This window comes from Sinohyriopsis cumingii, chromosome 5, assembly GCF_028554795.1.
Source record: "Sinohyriopsis cumingii isolate HCF-2022 chromosome 5, ASM2855479v2, whole genome shotgun sequence".
In the NCBI taxonomy this organism is placed as follows: Eukaryota; Metazoa; Mollusca; class Bivalvia; order Unionida; family Unionidae; genus Sinohyriopsis; species Sinohyriopsis cumingii.
In genome coordinates this window covers 37,585,352-37,609,695 of record NC_142965.1, presented here as the reverse complement: position 1 = coordinate 37,609,695, position 24,344 = coordinate 37,585,352, and the positions used below count along the sequence as shown (strand labels likewise).

The following is a 24,344-nucleotide window of genomic DNA, read 5'->3' as shown; positions in this document are numbered from 1 at the left end:
GGAGTAATCATGACAAAACAGAAAGCTTACTAATAAAAAACTGGCGAGGATATCACCCGGGACTTACCCACATCTAATTAAAGAGACGGTTAAAGCCTTAGGTATTACCTTTGGCAAAGATACAGCAGTAGAAAACTACAAAAATATGAAGAAAAAAATAAAAGATAGAAGAGAACATAACAATCTGGGCACTTACGCCACTTAGCATTATCGAGCGAACCCATGTGGCATATATATATATATATAGAGAGAGAGAGAGAGAGAGAGAGAGAGAGAGAGAGAGAGAGAGAGAGAATAAATGGCCGAACACAGTAGATAAGCTACTTATCAATTGTTTATAGAATGATACACTTCCACTATCTGCCTACTGAATACATGAAGGAGTAAAGAAGAGGGAGGGATAAATATACAGAACATGAGATGTAAAAAAATATCACGAATATTTTAAACTATGTTAGAAGTCTAAATGAAAACCCAATTTAGCATTGGAAGATATGTATATATAAAATATTATTACATAAATTAATTATTAATGAAATACAGGGATAACAGTAAAATTTGGGTGGGAAAGGATGATAAAAAAATATATGACATATCGTATAAACATCTTCATTCTGCCTATTACCTGTCCATTTATAAGCCTGGTGTTGTTATGGCGATACCGTTTGATCACGTGACTAGTGTTGCCGGCATGCACTCCAATACTCAGTAATTCAGTTTCACTTTCAATTTCAACAAGGTATAAGTGACGGAGGCTAGGCCAACTCTTCGCGATGACCAGTTCAGTAGATACAAGGCCGGACAACGCAACTTTACCAAACTACAATAAACCACTGCGGGTGAAATGGGACCAGAAATGTTGCAAGGAACACAAGGAAAAGGTTTGTAGAACCATTTATGTTGACACTAAACACTGGTCAGACACTCAGGGTGAAATTAGGGTGAAACGATTTTATTTACTTAGTCTGCCCAAAAATAGATTGTAAACCTATGTAGCTATGAACACCCGTTGGAGTGACCAGAGAGAATAGTGTCGTGGGGGCATCAGACAATGTTGGCACGCTGATAATGTTTAAAGGATCTAGTCATGCTATGCACGATGTAAGGGTGTTAAAGCGTTAATCAATCACATAAACAAAATGAAAATGAACGTGACAGTTGAATGATACACTTTCTCTTAGAAACAGAATTACAAAATTTATAAGATATGAAATTACGTGTTCTGTTATACAGATAAAACAAATTTTTATCATGAAATCGAGTGAATGACCGGACTCGTTTGTTCAGCATACCTGGGTTGCCTCCAGTCCTTCCAAATTCATTGTTGGTGACAGGTCGGAGTTCCTTTTTCCTCCTCTCTATATCACTCCAGCCCCTTTGAGTCACCAACCATAGCTTGGTTGTCTGCTGAATTTTGCCACTGCGTGGTGCATATATGGATCTATTTTCCCCTTTAAAATAAATACATAAATATGCAACCTAAATATTTGTCAGGGTTTTTATTTATTTTCTTCTGGGGTCGAACAATAATCCCCATCCTTGTTACGCCACATATCATATTATCGTAATTCAACACAACAAAGGCTAATACATCGTCTTATCGTAATTCAACAAAACTAATACTTATATGCATCAGTTTGTGACGTGAAGCTGATACACAACCTTATTACCATTAAATTAATGTCATTCCTGCATTTCTAAATGACTATGACATAATGCAGACACAATAAACTGTCCTACGTCTACCTGTGTAGTAAGTATGTTTTCTTATTTTATACATTATTATTTTATTATTTATACTTATTACTATCAAATGCATATAGTTTACATCAATTTTCATACTTTACATAGTATGGCAGTCATGCTGTTGGTGTAACTGTAATTTGTCCAACTTTTCTGTGTGGAGATAATGGACTAACTGGAATAGGTGTCGGTCAGCATATGCAGAATGAATTAATGGACTTCACGTCTTGTCCTAACTACATTACTTGATAACAAGTAATTCATTGACATAACATTTACAGATATATTAAAGTCAGTTCATAGAATACATGATTGATATAATTTAAGACAGATAAATCCACACAATTCTCACAGTCAGTATCATATGTAACACTTGAAACTCGTAGACTACATGATTCCTATTACATAGGAGTAAATTCAAACAATTCTCTCAAATTCATATCAAGGTAATATTGTATGACATTCTTGAAATACATGAGTCATATTACATTCAAGACAAATGAATGCAGACAATCAACTTTGAACTCAAGGAAACTTGATGTATGAAATTAAAATGAATACATGCAACAAATATTTATAAATTTATTTAAATGAAAATGGACTGACTAATTTTGTGAGAGAAATTACTTAAAGCATTGAATTTCGTCTGGGAAACACCCCATCCCCCACATCTAGCTTAACCAATCAGGATTAACTTTATCTAATACACCCATTGAAGTTAGAATAATTCTCTATATTCCACCTTTATTATTAATTATTTCTGGAAAGACTCAGTTTATGACAATTATTTCAAATGGCCCAAAATTGTCTGTGGACTGTCTCTGTGTCGTCGTTTCCCGCCACTTAACCCCAAGTTATCATCATTTCTCTCTCTGCCACTGACTGTTTTCTCAGCAGATTCAAATTAAAGATCAGTTGTGCTCCCAAACATGAGCATTACATTCATCTCAGACAAGAGATTAATCATGGGCCTAGCCCATACATCAAAGTTAATTGTTACCTGTCAAGCTGACTGCGACAAGATTGATTCATGTATGTGTTGCAATAACATTTTTCTTCAGAATTCACTGTGCAAGATATGGCTACGTTTATTACTACAATACTTTCTAAATGATTTCAACAGGACTGGAAATATTTTTTCTGTCGAGATGGAACATATTATTTAAAAAGTATAAATGTAGATTTAAGTTATTCTTACCAAGATTTGGGTGTGTGTGGGGGGGAATATTTCTACAAAAGCAGCATGCATTTAAGAATAACAAAAATGGCATAAAGAGTTATGGGTACAGTTCCTGCAGCAGACGAAACTGCCACGGCACTAATTTTTTAAATACTGTCTAAGTCTAGAAAAAATGTTATAATGCCATAAGTTGTAGAACTGGCTTTGAGGAGTAAGCAATCAAAGTGTGAAAGCAAGTCAGGTACAACCATGTTACTTTGTTTTAGTGACTTTTAGCTGGTCAGATATGACATGAATTTTTAAATTGTGTAAATACAGTACAAAACTGAGTGAATAAGCTGACAACGATATGTCATGATATTCCAGTGACTCCACACACTTAAGCTTATCCTAGGGGAGTAATTGTATCTATCTATTTAGAGATTCCTTCTTGGATTATTCAAATAATACACTGGAAAATTTCTTCACATTGCAAATCATTGCATTGGAAAATGGTGCCAATTTTCATTGATCAAATTGTAATTGGGAGAAAAAGTATATGTATCACATCATCTCCTGCATGTCACATTGATCACATTCAATTAGCAATCAGGATTTTTCCCTTTCTGCTCATTGGATGCACAAATCTAAGAGAAAATCAAAGTATGCATTGGTAGGTCTGGGTCTGTCAGAAAATAAAAGTATGCATTGGTAGGTCTGGGTCATTCAGAAGTGGGGTAATAGTAATCAGTAATTATAATCATCTCCAGATCAAAGTCTAACATATGGAGCAATTTTAATCAGTAATCAAAATCATCTCCAATATTTGGGAGTATCAGACCTTGGGTAATTGTAATCAGTACCCAAAGTCATCTCCAGATCTGCATAATTGTAATCAGTAATCATAGCCATCTCCATATCTGGGTCTGATAGCCTTGGGGTGATTATAATCAGTAATGATAACCATCTACAGATATGGGTCTGTTAGTCTTGGGGTAATTGTAATCAACAATTATAATCATCTCCTGATCTGGGTCTGTCAGTCCTGGAGTAATTGTAATCAGTAATCATGATCACTGCCTGATCTGGGTTTGTCAGTCCCGGAGTAATTGTAATCAGTAATCATGATCACTGCCTGATCTGGGTCTGTCAGTCCTGGAGTAATTGTAATCAGTAATCATGATCATCACCTGATCTGGGTCTGTCAGTCCTGGAGTAATTGTAATCAGTAATCATGATCATTGCCTGATCTGGGTTTGTCAGTCTTGGGGTATTTGTAATCAGTAATCATATAACCATCTGACAGTCTTCGGGTAATTATAATCATTAGTCATAATCATCTACAGATCTGGTTCTGTCAGTCTTGGGGTAATTTTAATTAGTAATCATATGGGGGCGCTCACCAGTTATTATGTACTTTTGAGAGAGTGGCGTATGTAAGGTGAAGCTGTTTGCATCTAAAACATGCACAGTGGAGAGAATGTTGGCATACTTCTATGCTAAACTATTGTAATGTGGATGATATTTCTTTGGATATTATACTTTTGGAAATTGTACATGATCTAAGCATACTGCTAACTAAAATGACTGCTCACTTGTGCTAAAAAATCAGCCTGAATTAGTCTAACTTACACTATCCATAGCAGCTATTAAAATAGGGAAAATGAATTTTGCCAGACTAGACAATACCAGATTCTGAAAGTGCAATGAATGAATTACAAATATATAAAATGTAAAAAAGCTATCAGCTCATTTTTATACAATTTACCTCTGAAGTTCAGGAAGTGAAAATGACCAAGTGGAGCTTGCACTTTTTTGAAAGGTGCGCATCTGCAGTAAGGCCAAGCTGTATATGCTATAACCCATATTACACCCATCAATCATACACCTAAATAAAGGGAATTAAGGGTTTTTTGAATTTTACCTAAGATATACAAGGTCTTTTTTAAATAGCCAGTATAACCAGTGAGGAAAGCTGGGGAAATTCTTTTTCTTTAAAATTCTAACCCTGTGCAAAATACAAAACTGTAGAGCACCACCATAATCATCTCCGGATCTGGGTCTGTTGGCCTTGGGGTTATGATAATCAATAATGATAACCATCTACAGATTTGGGTCTGTTAGTCTTGGGGTGATTATAATCAGTAATCATTATCATCTCCTGATCTGGGTTTGTCAGTCTTGGGGCAATTATTATCAGGAATCATAATCATCTACAGATATGGGTCTGTTAGTCTTGGAGTAATTGTAATCAACAAATCTGGGTCTGTTAGCCTTGGGGTAATTATAGTCAGTAATGATAACCATCTACAGATTTGGGTCTGTTAGTCTTGGGGTGATTATAATCAGTAATCATTATCATCTCCTGATCTGGGTTTGTCAGTCTTGGGGCAATTATTATCAGGAATCATAATCATCTATAGATATGGGTCTGTTAGTCTTGGAGTAATTGTTAAATCAGCAATGATAACCATCTACAGACCTGGGTCTGTCAGTCTTGGGGTAATTGTAATCAGTAGTTATAATCATCTACAAATCTGGGTCAGTTAGCCTTGGGGTAATTATAGTCAGTAATGATAACCATCTACAAATCTGGGTCAGTCAGATCTGCAGTAATTGTAATCAGTAGCCAAAGTCATCTACAGATCTGGCTCTTTTAAACAAGGAATAATTGTAATTGGTAATTATAATCATCTCTTAATATGGGTATGTCAGATCCTGGGGTAATTGTAATCAGTAATCATAATCATTGGTAATTAATTATCTAAGTATTTGAAGTAGTCACAAGTAATAATCACAATTTTTAACAAGTAATAATTTAAGTTATTGCTGTGAAAGTAATAATCCTGTAATTAAGATTAGTTTTTGTTGCAGCATGACATCACTTTCGTGAACAAACTTCTTTCAAAACCAAAAGACATGCATGTGTGGCAAGTAATTCATTATATTTTGTTATTTTTGGCAATTTAGACACAACTTATATAACTTCAGTTTTGCAGTTGGCCTCATTTGCCACCTTTTATTTCATTATGTAATATGGTTCAACAGGATATAAAATGCTCATGATGATCACAGATTCAAGTCCTAATATTTACACAGGATATAAAATGCTCATGATGATCACAGATTCAAGTCCAAATATTTACACAGAAAAAATAATTAAACCTGTATTTACAGTTGAATATGAGCAAAGAAAAAATACATTTTGTTCTGGCAACCTGACCTTCCCAATTTATTGGCTGACCCTATAACTTTCATCACTAACCATACCTCATTTTTCACATCTGATCTGGTAACTTTAGACTGGATACTGTGACATGAGTTAACATGAGCTGGTTAAAAAAGAAGTAACAAAAGCAAAACTTAACACTAACCTTCCTGTCCTTTTTTTGTTCACACTTTTACAAGAACCACACATATTTTTTCCTTTTGTCCTAAGAAAGAAAATCACCTTTGCTTTGAATGGGGGATAATACAAACTTTTATTTTAGACTCAGTGATATAGATGTGGAATCAAAAGATGTTTTGTCTGTCAGTATTTTTTTGGTGTCACATTAAAATGTATAAGATACAGAAATATATATGAATAAATAATATAATAGAATCAAATGTAATTGATAAATGTAATTGATAAAATTACATTATGTAATCAATTACCTTTTACCATTTTAACCTGAGCCAGGATTGAGTATAAGCAGTTCTGTGTAGGGGGCACCTGTTTTATTGCTGACTACAGTAATAGAAAATTTCAAAGTGTGCTTGAAATTACATTATAAATTATGCCATGCCCTTTACAGACATTTCAGCAATGGGTCAACCTCATATTGAATTGCTATTTAACTCATTTTTGCGTTGGATTTGATAAATTAAAATCACAGTGATTGACTTCGTAGCTCGAGGTGTAACATTTCTAAATTTTCCTTAATTTTTTGTGAATTTTCTGAATGACTAAGAAACAAGAGAATAAAGCTGATTCTTGACAATATAAATAATTCAATAGCCTAAGTTGTTGCTTTGTTTATTTAGATCCCTTGTTACTCGCATTATAGCAATTATCTTGGCAAATTGCATCCAATGTTTTAAAGATTCTTTTGGGAATTTACATGAAAAATGGACAGTTATTGGCAATGTAAATGGGGCTGACATTTTGGCCCCAAACAGGCTCAGAGAAATCCCTAACATTGAGAAAAGTGAGAGTACTACTTGGGGAACAGTTTGATGAGATCATTTAAGTTCGCTGTGAATGACATTGAAACTAAGAAGATTAAATGAACATGAACACCGTAACGTGTTTTGAAAATTATGGATGCACAATGGGATATGAATGGTCAATAATTTCCAAAAGTCCTGCTGCTTCATGAAGGAGGGACTCAACCTTGAGTAAATTGTTTTAATGGCCCTGGATTACATACAACATGACTAGCTACTGTATCATACTGCAGCTGCTACCCTGTACTTGTGACACATTTGAAGTTTGTAAAATAATACACAATCATAGGCCATTGTTTCAGAAGATACAAAGTTTCATGTACTATTAAACTTCATATTGACTGACACAAATCAAAGGTCCATAAGAGAGGTTCACAAGTTCATGCAACTTCAACAAAACAGAGGTATACAATTGCTACATTATGTGATTTAATGCAAACTTGTGAAATTACAATTGATTCTTAAGATTGAATTCATATTTCACAATAGTTATAAAGCCATGAAGCTTATAAGTCAATTACACATTGCATGAATGACTTGTCAATCAAAGGACATTCATGCATTTTGTGGAAATGATTTTTAAATGTCTTGACTTCATGATCCCTATAAATTACAAAAACTATATTTTGGCCATTGTTTATAAACTCTGTCAAAGTACATTGAAAATACAATTTCATCTGCTTGACATCAAGACAGTGCTGCATCATGAGTAATTCTTAATCACATGACATGTCAGTCAATGAAATAAAACAGCTCTATAATTTATGACAGCAATGTAATTTTTAAAATAGTTTTGAATACCATCATATAACTTGTGTATAAGGGGCCCCGAGTGGCCGAGTGGTCTAAAGCGCTGTCCGTTACGGATCACTGCCATCTCACCTCTGTCTGCGCAGGTTCGAGTCTCAGATTCAGCCAATGTGGGTATGTGAGAAAGCTTGCCAGTAGTTTCTCGTGGGTCGGTGGTTCTTTCCAAGGTTTTCCCGGGTTCTTCCTCCACCATTAATACTGGCCGCCATGTATAGTCTATCGTGTGCTGAAAAATGGCATTAAACCCCACAACAACAACAACAACAACAACAACTTGTGTATAACATGAGCCCAGCTACAAACAGTGCAGTACCATGGGTACCATGAACAATGCAGTATTTCTCAGTGTGTGTAATTTGTCATCTAAAACCTGTAACTAGAGTGGGATGATTAAGCTTACACTATAGCTGATACTGTGAAAGACATCATGCTGACATTGGAGGGCCCATTAATAAAAATAAGAAGTGTTGATGCTGAAACCTACAATTATTTTCTAGCTACGCTACTTATTAGGCAGAGAAACTTTGCCCAGGATGACAATACCTGGGCAAGATATTAATCAGAGAGGACCAGTAAACATAAAACACACTTACTCAACAAACAAGAATATATTTAGTGGACTTGAGAAATGACATATAGACAGACAGAAAACAAGTGCACTTATGAAAATCATAGCATATAATTCATTCCTTGAAAGGAATATATATTTACACATTCACATAAACAACTAAAATGTGACATTTGGTTTTTTCTTTTTTGGATTTTCTTTTTAAATCTGAAATTTTTCTGAAAGTTGGATTTTGCAGAATCACAAATTCATTTCACCACCATGTTGGCATATATGACAGGTGTCAAAGATGTGATTAATGGATCATTAATAGAAATATTTTTGTTACTATTAATTTGTGACAGATACAACTGCTTTGTAAATCAAAAGATAATTTTAAAATCTGTTTCTGATGAATAACGAGAACACCTGTTGATATCATCAAAGTCATAACAAGATTCTTTTAGAATTTCCATACATTCCTTACTGATGTAAACTACTGACATAATGGTACAGTGAAAAAGTACCATGGTACATACCACTGGAAACAGTATAATGGTAAATGGCATACTGGTAATACCATGTACCTCTAGGAAACAACACAGATCTAGACCTGCAGGATGTATGTGGTGCTAAATTACAAAGAAATTGTGCCAAAAAGATGCATGAAAAATCATATTACTTACAATTGCATTCTCATTAAATCCATTTTATTTTTTAGAAAATGTCTACCTTTTCAAATTTAGAGGGATATACCACCCATCCCCACCCACAACCTTTCAGTTCTAGAACAACCTTTGGATTTGTCATTGCTTAATGTACCTACAGATCAGTTTGTTTCACTTATGATCACTTCAAACACGGTGGACCCTACTTGCTAGTACAATATGGGATGACAGATTAGGATCCCTTGGTTTTTAGCTTGCTTGACTTGGATAAGCAATTAGTCAATATGGCATTATTATCTGACAAAATAATTCTATTGCTCAGATCAATATTACATTATTAAAGTGGTCCAACAATATAAAGTGTCTCATTATAACATCCAAATTGCATGTTTACAGTGGTCCCACAGTATGAAATTGTCTCATTATAACATTCATATTACATGATTAGTGGTCTCACAGTATGAAAGTGTCTCATTATAACATCCATATTACATGATTAGTGGTCTCGCAGTATGAAAGTGTCTCATAATAACATCCATAATTAGTGGTCTCGCAGTATGAAGTGTCTCAATATAACAAAAATGTATTCCAATAACACATTGCTCTCTCAAATCAATGAAACACTGCACTGAAGATTAGTTTTGGTCAATTTACATCATTAAGAATTTTTTTCTTATGGTGTGATAATTTATTTATTTTGATTATTTATGTGCTTCAGTTGAGAGAGGTGAAACCCATGGTGGATACCAGAGCTCCTGCCACTTACATGCATGTTCATTTAAAGTTGAAAAAACTGAAGGTAAGAATGTAAAAAATAGCCTCATGAAACCTAACTGAACAGGACACTGCTCACTGTGCATGTTGTATTTCCATTTATGAGTGTTTTTAAATACAAAGTTTACTTGTAAGTACAGAAGTGACAATTCTTTGTCTTTGAGTGTCCATTATTCTCAGTTGTTAGATTTCAGTGTAAAGTCCTTATTGATGAACATTTTCAAGTTCCATCCAAAACTAAAGCCATGGACCCCAAATTCTGCACACAATAGTTATTTGAACAGGAAGAATTCAGGCATAGTGACTTGCTAGAACACAGGATAGTCATATGAACATAAAGAATTAATGGATAAAGAGAGACTAATTACTAAACAGCATAGTCATTTGAACATAAAGAATTAATGCATAAAGGGAAACTAATTACAACACAGCATAGTCATTTGAACATAAAGAATTAATGCATAAAGTGAGACTAATTACTACACAGCATAGTCATTTGAACATAAAGAATTAATGCATAAAGTGAGACTAATTACTACACAGCAGTCATTTGAACATAAAGAATTAATGTATAAAGAGAGACTAATTACAACACAGCATAGTCATTTGAACATAAAGAATTAATCCATGAAGAGAGACTAATTACAACACAGCATAGTCATATGAACATAAAGAATTAATGCATAAAGAGAGACTAATTACTACACAGTATAGTCATATGAACATAAAGAATTAATGCATAAAGAGAGACTAATTACAACACAGCATAGTCATATGAACATAAAGAATTAATGCATAAAGGGAAACTAATTACTTAACAGTATAGTCCTATGAACATAAAGAATTAATGCATAGAGACTAATTACAACACAGTATAGTCATATAAACATAAAGAATTAATCCATGAAGAGAGACTAATTACTACACAGTATAGTCATATGAACATAAATAATTCATGCATAAAGGGAGATTGATTACTACACATCATAGTCGATGAACAGGAATAATTGGTGCATAAAGGGAGACTAATTACTACACAGCATAGTCATTTGAACATAAAGAATTAATGCATAAAGGGAGATTGATTACTACACAGCATAGACAATGAACAGGAATAATTGGTGCATAAAGGGAGACTAATTGCTACACAGCATGGTCATTTGAACATAAAGAATTAATGCATAAAGAAAGACTTTTGTAATTTGATTTTATTGAGACTTCAGTATATATATTTGATATCAGTTGTAGAACAAATGTTACAGTTAATATTAAGTACATTTAATAGCTTAGACAATGTAAATGGTGCTTTAAGAGATGGAATACACTTTAGAAAGAAAGACAAGAAATAATCACAATTTAAACATCACAAAGCTAGAGTCACATTACAGTACCATACATCCCACAAGATGAGTATCAGTTTATACACAATAAAGCTAGTGTCACACTACATTATTTTCCTGGGACAAGTAGCAATTTTAAATTATTTAACTCCCTCAATTTTCTGTTCTATAATAAACCCTGAATGTCTATTTACACATGTATATTGGGCATAAAGTTGTATGCAACATAAAATTCCTAGATCTATAATTGCTGTCACAATTTGCAGGCAGCTCGGGGTTTACATAGTTAAGTTGAAGTTTCAAATAAAATTGGTAGAGTAGATGTGATGGCAAATCTGGGTCTGTGCCGTTAACATGGACAGTGTGAATGCATTGGCATATCTGGGTCTATGGTTTTAACATGGACAGTGTGAATGCACTGACAGATCTGGGTCTATGCAGTGTGTACATGGACAGTGCAGATGTGATGGCAGATCTGGGTCTGTGCAGTGTTTACATGGACAGTGTAGATGTGATGGCAGATCTGGGTCTGTGCAGTGTGTACATGGACAGTGTAGATGTGATGGCAGATCTGGGTCTATGCAGTGTTTACATGGATAGTGTAGATGTGATGGCAGATCTGGGTGTGTGCAGTGCTTACATGGACAGTGTGAATGCATTGACAGATCTGGGTCTATGCAGTGTGTACATGGACAGTGCAGATGTGATGGCAGATCTGGGTCTGTGCAGTGTTTACATGGACAGTGTAGATGTGATGGCAGATCTGGGTCTGTGCAGTGTGTACATGGACAGTGTAGATGTGATGGCAGATCTGGGTCTATGCAGTGTGTACATGGACAGTGCAGATGTGATGGCAGATCTGGGTCTGTGCAGTGTTTACATGGACAGTGTAGATGTGATGGCAGATCTGGGTCTATGCAGTGTTTACATGGACAGTGTAGATGTGATGGCAGATCTGGGTCTGTGCAGTGTGTACATGGACAGTGTAGATGTGATGGCAGATCTGGGTCTATGCAGTGTTTACATGGACAGTGTAGATATGATGGCAGATCTGGGTCTGTGCAGTGTTTACATGGATATTGTAGATGTGATGGCAGATCTGGGTCTATGCAAGTGTTTACGTGGACAGTGTAGATGTGATGGCAGTTCTGGGTCTATGCAGTGTGTACATGGACAGTGTAGATGTGATGGCAGATCTGGGTCTGTGCAGCGTATACATGGACAGTGTAGATGTGATGGCAGATCTGGGTCTGTGCAGTGTGTACATGGACAGTGTAGATGTGATGGCAGATCTGGGTCTGTGCAGTGTGTACATGGACAGTATATATGTGATGGCAGACCTGGGTCTGTGCAGTGTTTACATGGACAGTGCAGATGTGATGGCAAATCTGGGTCTGTGTAGTGTTTACATGGACAGTGCAGATGTGATGGCAGATCTGGGTCTGTGCAGTGTGTACATGGACAGTATATATGTGATGGCAGATCTGGGTCTGTGCAGTGTTTACATGGACAGTGCAGATGTGATGGCAGATCTGGGTCTGTGCAGTGTTTACATGGACAGTGTAGATGTGATGGCAGATTTGGGTCAATGCAGTGTTTACATGGACAGTGTTGGTGTGATGGCAGATCTGAATTTACACTGTTCACCTCAAGATAATGTTATACTTAAGTAAATATGATGTACTGTTGTCCCCCACTACAAAGTTCCTCAGAATAATGTTATACACTAGAAAATATAATATACATTGGCCCCCATAATGAAAAGCCTCTTTACAATGTTCTACAAAATCAAATATCAAACATGATATGCAGTTGTTCCTCACTATAAATTACCCGAGTAACGTTATATATGATATACAGTACCCCCATTATAAATTACCTGAGCAATGTATTACACATGATATACAGTGGTCCCTCATGATGAAGTGCATCATTATAATATAGTCCTTAGTTTTACAGAATAGTCCATAAAACTGGGATTAGCCAGTGAAAATTTTAAAGTAACAGAGGTAGGGGATGCAAAATTATCTGGTTGCTTGATCAGATCTAGGCAGGTAAATTACTCAGTTAATGGTGTTTATGGAATGCCATGCATACAGTCATGAATCCCATTGTACTAGCAGACTTGTATTATTCAATATAATGCATATCAGTAAAATGTAACCTGACCTTGCATATATCCTGATAAACTTTCATGGCTCCCATGAAACAATGATATGAGAACCACTTCATTTATCACACTATATGTTCTTTTTCTAATCTTGTTATAAGGGAAAAGGTTATTTTGATGTAATTCTACATGTACTTATAATGAAAAGAAATATAAAGTAATTTCTATTTTTTGGGTCTCCTGCCATAGTAATATTATTGTCACAAGATAAACTGGCATGAGGGATGATACCCCCTGCTTAATTTTACAAAATGTTTAAAATCTGTATGTATTTATACATTATCACTTTCAGGTAATCCACAGGAATTTGGAATTCTATCAATCCTCACTCACCCTGCTGACTTTTGACCTCTGAGATCACACCTGTTAAAGATATAACATGTTGATCTCATTCATTATTGAGCCCATCTATAAAATAATATAAAATTATATATATATATATATATATATATATATATATATATATATATATATATATATATATATATATACATATAAAGTTTGATCAAATTCATATAAAAAATATGGCTTTCAGAGTGGTAATAAGCTGAACCAATCAGATTTAAGATCATTCCATTAATATGCATGCATCTCACTCATGATCAAACTTGTACAAGGGCATATATTCCAAGTTTAATAAAAATTGTATTGGAAATATGGCCTCCAGAATGATAACAACTCAGCCAGTCAAATGTAAGACCACCTCTTTGGTATGGTGAATCTATCTCATCAGAGATCTTGATGATATACACATATATTCCAAGTTTGAACAAAATTAAATCAGAATTATGGCCTCCAGAATGATAACAGGATCAGGTGTATGATCATCACAATCATTCATTTGAATGGATCTCACTCATTATCTAACTCATCCATGGATCTGACTCATTATCAAACTTATCTATGGATCTCATTCATTATCAAACTTATCTGTGGATCTCACTCATTATCAAACTCATTCATGGGTCTCACTCTTTATCTAATTTCATCCATGGATCTCACTCATTATCTAACTCATCCATGGATCTCACTCATTACCTAATACATTGATCTCATTCATTATCCTAACTTGGCTCTCACCCTTTGTCTAACTCATCCATTGATCTCACTCTTTATCTAATTTCATCCATGGATCTCACTCATTATTAAACTCATTCATGGATCTCACTCTTTATCTACTTTCATCCAAGGATCTCACTCATTATCTAACTCATCCATGGATCTCACTCATTATCTAATACATTGATCTCATTCATTATCCTAACTTGGTTCTCACCCTTTGTCTAACTCATCCATTGATCTCACTCATTATCAGACTCGTCCATGAATCTCACTCATTATCTAACTCTTCAAAGATTTTGATGACACAAGCTTATATAACAGTGTGATGAAAATCAGATCAGAAATGTTACTTCCCAAGGGGTAGCAAGTTCAGTCAGTCAAATGCAATATCTCCCCATTATCAAGAGTAGTCCTTTCTCATTACTGAGCTTGTAGGAGATCATAATAATTTTAGCATACATTCCAAGTTTGATCAAAGTCAGAGGAGAAATATTCCCTCCAGAATGGTAACAAGCTCAGTCAATCCTATGTAAGATTACATCATTGATATGCATGGATCTTGGTCATTACTGAATCCATCCAAGATCTTGATGATATAAGCCAGTATTGCAATAAAACACAAAATTACACAAGGAAACAAAGGAAGAAAGAAACAAAATTGCAACCCCTCATTGGTCTTTCCAGGGCTATGCCAAAAATAAAATAAAAAAACAAGTGAAAACCAATTATATTGTATACATTTATAGACCCAGTAAGTCAGATAATATAAGTATTAGTTAAATGGATACAAGATATTTAATTAAAACATATTTCTTTGTCATTTTAGCTGGAAGAAGAGAGACTGGCAACATTAGAAAGACACAACAGAATTCTACTGGAGAAAATATCATATGTTAAGAGAACAAGAAGTGGAGAGAACAATAGCAATAAAAATACAGAATTTAAAAGGTCTGTCATTTATCTGTTTTTATTTTATAATATACAGTAAATCAGTCATCTGTAAAAAATTTCAGCTACTCATTTACCATGGTAAACTGCAAGTGTTCATCAAAGATATTCTATTTAGTAGGATCTATGTTATGGATCAGATTTCAGTATTTAAGTTCCCCAGAATCCCATAATACCTATATATATATATATATATATATATATATATATATATATATATATATATATATATATATATATATATATATATGCATTTGTATGGGAAAATATGAATGAGTTTTTTCGGATGTAAATACTGCATGACCTTGGGAGTGCAGTATATTCATCCGACATAACGAGTTCATATTTTCCCTATACAAATGCAGTAACCATTTTATTATATGCTAATTTTTTAAAATTCTACCTAATGCTTAATTATATTAACAAAATACACAACAAGAAACAAAATAACTGAATGTATGCCATACTCCAAACTAAATACACAAGCGCAGATTCATCATTACACAATAACAACATTATTACTGCGCACATAATTCCACCCAGATAAATTTGAACTTAGTCGTGCACTCAACATAACTTTCAAAAGAAAATGGCACATCTAGTTAAAATTGAAATTTGGAGTAATATTGTGAATGAATGCACATTGCAACAACTTTTCCGTTTGACCTAGAATGAATAGAGTTTGATATTTTGTTTTAATTCTTTGAAATTCTGTGATTATGGACTGGATTTATATGTGACAGTTCCACATGAAATACATTGGATTGAAGAAGCGAGGGAGAAGCATGTCGACATCTGCAAATGTGTTTCAGTTTCTGTCATTGAATGTTTGAAATCATAATGTGGGAAAAAGAAGAAGTCTTTCAATTGCAAGCATCAAAAAGACGCTATGGAATTTAATGCTTATTTCATTTTGAGTGCAGTAAGGAGGATGTAATTGCACTTATCATCAAAATTACAGTACAATTTCGAAATGTGTAATCAAGATTGAGAACCTATGACATGGCTAATGTATTTCGGATTTGCAGAACTAAGAAAGCACATTTTGAGGAAATTCAGGATGTAAAACTGTAAGTGTATTTTTTGCCATTCTTATCACCAGCTAAAGAAGACAGTTTATGTCTTGACACTTGTATGTTATTTGTAAGGACCCTTTCTTGCATCTGAATGTGCCAAAGCAACTGGTATGTGGCAATCTACAAAACAATGCTTTACTTCATTCAGAAACAAATTTAAACAACCACAGCATAAAACTCCTACTATGCGAGTGTACATGATTTGTTTACAAATCAAAAGTGCTGGCATCTGCGTCCATTGTTTGTTTACAATAGAAAGTAGTTCCTTTATGCATGTGAATGGAAAATGAAGGTGTGCAATATTGTAAAATACCGAACGATTCTGACAATGTAAAGTTAACGGAGAAAAAAAAATGAGCATATAATATATATATATATATATATATATATATATATATATATATATATATATATATATATATATATATATATATATATATATATATATATAATGTGTATGGAATTGTGTGCATTTGTGTCAGCCATGATGCATAACAACACATTCTTTCAGGTATACAAAGACTTACAAAAATGGTACTAACAGCTGCCTCGCTTGGTGCTCAGCATTAAGAGGTTAGTGTTAGGACTGGTCAGCCTGGTGTCAGGATAATGTGACTGGGTGGGGGACATCACACTACATGTCTGCAGCATGATGCTCCAGTGCTAGACATCGCTATAAACTGCCACACTGCAGACATTGTAGCAATATGACTGAAAAATTGTTAAAGCTATGTTAAAATCCTAACCACACACACACACTCCTTCAGGTATAAAATTTACATATACATATGTTTGTCATTTGAAAAAAAGAATTTTCCCGTCAAATAGAATGCAGTTTTTTTCAAGGGATTATCAAAAATGTTATCAAAAATACAATAATTAAATGTACAAAAAGCAACAGCATTTTGACCTTAGAAATTCCTACATGAGACAACAATTTATTTTTATAATGATTTTTAATTGTCTGAAACGATGTTTTTTTGCATCATCTTTTGTGTGTATATGTTTGTCTGGTTGAAACTGATGTAAATTGGTATAAAATGATGATGTAATAGTATGTAGCTGACAGATTTACAGATTTACAAAGTGAGGTTAAAATCAAATCAAATCATTTTCTACTACATATAATGATCCACACTATAAAATGCACCAGAACAGCACCATCCTTCAAATAAAATGGATCTCACTTATGCAGTATATTTCCCACATCATTATAGTGAGAAACTAACGAGAAAAGCTTTCCATATCCATACAGCTGATACCAATTGGAGATTTAAAGCCTACCATATCCATACAGTTTATTACCAATTTGAAACTTCAAGTCTTCGATATCCATAAAGTTGATACCAATCTAAGATTGCCAGCTTTCCATATCCATACAGTTAAAACCAGTTAGAGATTTAAAGCCTTCCATATCCATACAATTGATACCAATCTGAGATTTAAATCCTTCCATATCAATACAGTTTATACCAATCTGAGATTGCAAGCCTTCCATATCAATACAGTTTATACCAATGTGAGATTTAAAGCCTTCCATATAAATAGAGTTGATACCAATCTAAGATTGCAAGCCTTCCATATCCATACAGTTGATACCAATCTGAGATTGCAAGCCTTCCATATCAATACAGTTGATACCAGTCTGAGATTGCAAGCCTTCCATATCAATACAGTTTATACCAATGTGAGATTTAAAGCCTTCCATATCCATACAGTTAATACCAATCTGAGATTGCAAGCCTTCCATATCAATACAGTTGATACCAATCTGAGATTTAAAACCTTCCATATCAATACAGTTTATACTAATCTGAGATTTAAAGCCTTTCATATCTATACAGTTTATACCAATCTGAGATTTAAAGCCTTCCATATCCATACAGTTGATACCAATCTGAGATTGCAAGCCTTCCATATCAATACAGTTTATACCAATGTGAGATTTAAAGCCTTCCATATCCATACAGTTGATACCAATCTGAGATTGCAAGCCTTCAATATCAATACAGTTTATACCAATCTGAGATTTAAAGCCTTCCATATCTATACAGTTTATACCAATCTGAGATTTAAAGCCTTCCATATCAACACAGTTTATACCAGTCTGAGACTTCAAGTCTTTGATATCCATACAGTTGATACCAATCTAAGATTGCTAGCTTTCCATATCCATACATTTGATACCAATTGGAGAATTAAAGCCTTCTATATCCATACAGTTGATACCAATCTAAGATTGCTAGCTTTCCATATCCATACATTTGATACCAATTGGAGATTTAAAGCCTTCCATATCTATACAGTTGATACCAATCTGAGATTGCAAGCCTTCCATATCAATACAGTTTATACCAATGTGAGATTTAAAGCCTTTCATATCCATACAGTTGATACCAATCTAAGATTGCTAGCTTTCCATATCCATACATTTGATACCAATTGGAGAATTAAAGCCTTCTATATCCATACAGTTGATACCAATCTGAGATTGCAAGCCTTCCATATCAACACAGTTTATACCAGTCTGAGACTTCAAGTCTTTGATATCCATACAGTTGATACCAATCTAAGATTGCTAGCTTTCCATATCCATACATTTGATACCAATTGGAGAATTAAAGCCTTCTATATCCATACAGTTGATACCACTCTGAGATTTCAAGCCTTCTTTATCCATACAGTTTATTACCAGTCTGACATTTAAAGCCTTCTATATTCATACAGTTCATACATGTCTGCCATCAAATATTCACTGTTATAGACATCCTGATAAAAATGAAGGCCATTCAGATTTGTATCAGTGATGCTAATCTGCCATTTTAAAAATGGTCCCATTGAAATTAAGGAAGAATTAAAACACATTTAAAACAACTGTTCCCCAATTGCTGTTGGGTCAATTTTCATGAAGTCTTAACAGGGATCATACCACTATAAACCATTTAAGGCCATTGTAAACCAGTCAATTGTCCCTTACTGACGTGGGTTTCTGCTTCTTCTTTTTCTTGTACATACATGTAGATATAAAAGTGCAACTTATATAAATACGTCTTCATATTTGTTTATAGAAAATGTAATGTCCAGCTGAATAATGGTAATCAAAGTTTAATCCATAATATAAAACATTTATTCCTTTATTTTAAAAATATTGTCCAAGTTAAAGAGCAATATAATTTTCATTGGTAACTTGGTTTGGGTTGTTCCATGATATTACCTACTTATATATTTATAGTTTATTAAAATTTGAAAATAACCAAATAAAATAAAATGTTCTCTTTGCAGTTTAAATAGAGAGAAACGACAACGTTATTTAAGTAGGGTAACAGAAGAGAATCTAGCCATGTTGTATAGAGTTATTGATTGTAAGCCAGTGTACAACCATAAAAAGTGGCAGCAAGAGTGGAAAAAGAATCAGAGATTCATGGAAAGCATTTCCCATTTCCCTAAGGTAAAAATACTATTTATTCTTTCCATTCCAATCCTAGGCAACAAGTTGGCAAGTTCTGACATGAAAATATGAAAGAGTTTAATGTTGTTTTTACTGAGTTTATCATGGTATAAACTGTCAGTTGCCAAATCTCAAAGCAAATAATGCCAGAAAGGCAATATGTAAGCTTTGTGAGCTGTGTAAGGGGCTGTCCATTTAGTTGATCATGTTTCAGCTAGTTTATTTCAACTTGCTGCATATGCCAGAAAATATTTTTTGACCTAGAAATTGATGTCAGCCATAATGACATCTGTTGTTTTTTGTAAATTTATGTAAGTGCAAATTATATCCTGGATATTTCATGGTTATAATAGCAATTATAGGTTATTAAGTAAATTTAGAAAATTATTTAAAAGAAAATGTGTCGGCTGCAAAGATAATTTTATTTGTGCATGGCTGTTTTTTTTCTCTAGTCTTCTTGGTTTAAACCAATTAGCTTCAATGTTCTAAGGTGGCGTGTCCAGTAAGATTCCTTTTCTTTCCTGATTTCAGAATTCCAATTCGGGTTGTGAGCAATTTCAATAAGTGTTATATCACTGAAAGTGTGGCCAGGGGAGGAGAGCTGTTCTGTATTCTGTACAGCTTCTTTGTCATCCGATCAGATCATTGAACTTCAAGGTTGATCCTTTTGTACAGCTTTTGAGTTTCTCTGACATACTGAAGGCTACAGATCTTACATGTGATGAGATAAATTACATTCTCTGTTTTGTATGTTTTGTTTGGAACATGGATGTTTAGTTTTTCTTTAGTCACTGTGCTAGAAAATGTCCTAGTCTCTATCATATGTTGACAGGTTTTTGCACCTTTTATCACCACAGGGGCCAGATTGACTAGGATGGTCTTGATTAGTGATTGGCGTTAGCTTTAGTAGGCTACTACAGGTTTGTTTGGGAGGATTAACTTTAGTACATCCGACGATTCCACGATGGGCCAGTGTTTCCTGATGATTTTACCTACTTTGGGGTTGTCTGGATGGTAGGTCAGGATAAATGGTATCCTATCAGCCTTTTCCTTCTTTCCATATTTTAGTAGGTCATCGATGTTTGTTTATTTAGCCCATTGGGTTGCTTCTGTAATCAGGTTTTGTTCATAGCCTCAGTAAATTAAATGTTTAGATAGCTCTTCAGACCTTTTTAGGAATGTATCATTGTCGGAGCAAATTCTGTGTATCTTCAGTGCCTGGCTATATGGGGTGTTCCTAATGCAGTGTTGTTTGCCTTTGATATGAAATCAGCCTTGAGATGGAGACTTCTGCCATGAATTTTATTGAAGGATGGAAGTTGTTTGCCTTTGATATGAAATCATCTTAGTCCAATTCCTGGAGCTTGTCCTAAAACTAAATAACTTTAAATTTAATGAAGAAAACTAACTCCAAATCAATGGAACTGCATGCAGTGGGTACAAAAATGGCCTCTTTGTATGCTAATATATTTATGGGAAAACTGGAGGGTTAAATTTTAGCATCAGTTGAAGTTACACCATACCAGTGGGTATGCTTTATCGATGATATATTTTGTTTCTCCTTGAAAACTATGTATGTTATTTTCCCAAAAGATGCATATTATCAGATGTAGTAACTTGTACCTTGCAATACCTATTGTACAGACGGATTTGTGTCCAGGAAAACAAAGCATAGAGCAAATCATGTGCATTAAATGTTTGAGAAGCTTATTTTTGAGGCTGACATGGTTTTGAGGGCGAATAAACTTGAGAGAAAAAGTCAAGAATGATTTATTATATATTCATCTAAGCTTTCTCATCCTAAGGTAGAAGTTTGGATTGTTACTCTTTGAGCGGGACATCTAAAACCACTATCCAAATATTTAACACGAGAGTCAGAAAATGTAAGAGAACAGAAAGACTAAAGTTATCGTTGTATTTTGTCTCCTCTTTTTGTATACCTAATTATTATTACCTGCTTCCAATATTTATAACTGCTAATTTCCACCAGTGGCAGACAGACAAGATCGAAACTGTAAATCATATGTCTGCATTCAGGTCATGTGATTCTGTCTTAGTAGGTGATGTCTGAGTGAGCTTATTCATATGTGAATTAAAGTCAATAAATGAAGTAATTACTAGCTTATATCAGGATCATACATTATAATTTATATATAGTCATATATGAACAAACAAACAATAAATATAACATATCTGTTGCTCTTTTATCAAATATCACACTTGGAAACTTCTTGTAATATATTAGAAACATCTTACAGTGGAACAATCAGATTTTATTGGACAATGCCATACACCTGTGACAAGTTTTGGGTGACATTTGGGTGACATCATGATATGACCGCTTCATCTTTAAAGTGCTTTAAGCTTAAGCTGCCACTTTTAAATATGATGAAAGCTCTCATTCGTACACCTTTTTGCGTTTAAAGTCTCTAGTAGTCGTACACCAGATGACTGTGCCCTCATGGCCCATGAAGAGACTTGCCTACAGACAATCGTGGACAGGTTCTCGAAAGCCTCCAGTCTGTTTGGACTCACAGTTAGCTTGGGAAAGACAGAAGTCCTTTTCCAGCCCGCCCCAAACACTGTCCCATCACAACCCTGCATCAGGTGACACGCAGCTGAAGAATGTGGATTGTTTCAAATACCTTGGCAGCACAATATCCAGTGATGGTTCCTGGACAATGATCACTGCGAGGATCCAAAAAGCCAACCAAGCACTCGGACGACTCCTGACCAAGATCTTGTAGTACAAGGACATATGCCTGTCAACAAAGATGAAAGTGTACAATACAGTTGTCCTCACATCTCTCTTGTATGGCTGTGAGACTTGGACTGTCTACCGAATGCATATCAGTCAGCTGGAACAATTCCACCAGTGCTCCCTGAGATCCATCATGCAGATCAAGTGGCAGGACTGAATCACCAACCAGGAAGTCCTTGGTAGAGCCAACACAACAAGCATCAAAGCCAAACTAATCCAGGCCCAGATTCATTGGACTGGCCATGCCATCTGCATGGATCAAAACAAAACCCCAAAGCAGCTGTTCTTTGGCGAGCTAGCCCAGGACAACCGAAACCAAGGCCACCCTCACAAGAGGTAGAAAGTTAATCTCATGACTCACTTGAAAAATTTCGCTGTTCATCAGATAATAAACTGTAATCGATCAGCATTATATCTGAACAAAATGGGTAATCATTATGCTTATTATGACACTCAAAAGGATGGCAAATGTAAACTTCTGTGAGATAACTAACATCGTCGTGTGTTACGATTTTATCAGTTTCTTTAAGAAACTGTTCTTTGCTGATCCAACTAAACGGACCATATGGCATAGAGTCGGACATTCCAGAGTCATATAAATTATTGTCATCTAGATACGCTATACAACTTGATGGAACTGTACTATCATAGTCGGGTAGATATTTATTATTAGCTTGGGTATATTTTTTGTTATGACGCTTATTCCGCCTTGGATTCCATGTTCTATAGAGTTGAACATATCTGGGTCTGTTAACAGTTCTAGTTTTATTTTACTGTGCTTGAGTAATGGATACCAGCTTAGTCCGGATGCCGAATAGTATCAAGCTCGGTTGAGTCCGTAGTTATCAGCGCTGACAACTCTGACATTTTCAAATATATCTGCGAGCAACAGAACGTATGTGATAAGATATAAATCATGATGATCTCCTAAGTTTTTACACCCAAATCGATCGAACATAAGCGTAATTATCATCACTAACACTTTCAAGATTGAACCTAGAATAAAACTAATCATTGTCAGGTAGACACATTACATTAAATTAATCCTAATTATCAAGATACCTGTAGGAAAAGATACCTTTTCGTGTCAGCAGGCTTGATCTATCACCGAAATGTTCAATCAAATTATTAAGTTTACTGCAGCCTTTTTCTAGCTCGTCTAGCGATGCTGCCATAAACTACAGACTATCAATAAATCTTAACTTGCCTAGTATGAGTGACTTGTACTTTTCAATGTTATTTGGGATGTACTTTAATTTATTGTTGTTATTAATTCTTAGGCGGTTTATTGTATCTTTATTATTGAATACTTGAACTATGAGATGAGAATCATATCCTCTGAAAATGTGAAAGACAACAGGAACGAAGTTCAGTGCGGTATATTTTAAATTCCATTTATCATGTGATGGACCACGATACTTTCGAGTAATATGGCAGTGATCTTTTAATCTATCTTGAGGCAAAAGCACCCCCTCGCAAATATAGCATATTTATGTTATATTAAATCAGCTTCTTGTTTTACTGTTAGTGGTTTCATTTTTTATGTCCTAGCGAGTAACATCGTAATAGCATTTGTCTCGTCGATAAGGTTCCTTAGCAACCAGACAAAAGAATTCGCTCAACGATAAA

General features: G+C 34.6%; 1 protein-coding gene across 1 annotated transcript; it reads left to right on the top strand.

The window, feature by feature from the left end:
* The first annotated feature begins 583 nt into the window (after positions 1-583).
* On the top strand, positions 584-23,928 carry LOC149798958 (uncharacterized protein CFAP97D2-like). Its single transcript, XM_089957876.1, has 5 exons — positions 584-881; positions 9,855-9,935; positions 15,309-15,430; positions 19,789-19,954; positions 20,486-23,928. The coding sequence occupies exons 1-5, from the start codon at positions 774-776 to the stop codon at positions 20,516-20,518; spliced, it is 510 nt and encodes a 169-aa protein (XP_089814002.1). The 5' UTR covers positions 584-773; the 3' UTR covers positions 20,519-23,928.
* The last annotated feature ends 416 nt before the right edge of the window (positions 23,929-24,344 follow it).

Coding starts and splice junctions, on each gene's coding strand:
- LOC149798958 (XM_089957876.1), top strand. CDS start 774: ATGACCAGTTCAGTAGATACAAGGCCGGACAACGCAACTTTACCAAAC. Junction 882..9,854: donor GCAAGGAACACAAGGAAAAG/GTTTGTAGAACC, acceptor TATGTGCTTCAG/TTGAGAGAGGTGAAACCCAT. Junction 19,955..20,485: donor GCATTTCCCATTTCCCTAAG/GTAAAAATACTA, acceptor TCCTGATTTCAG/AATTCCAATTCGGGTTGTGA.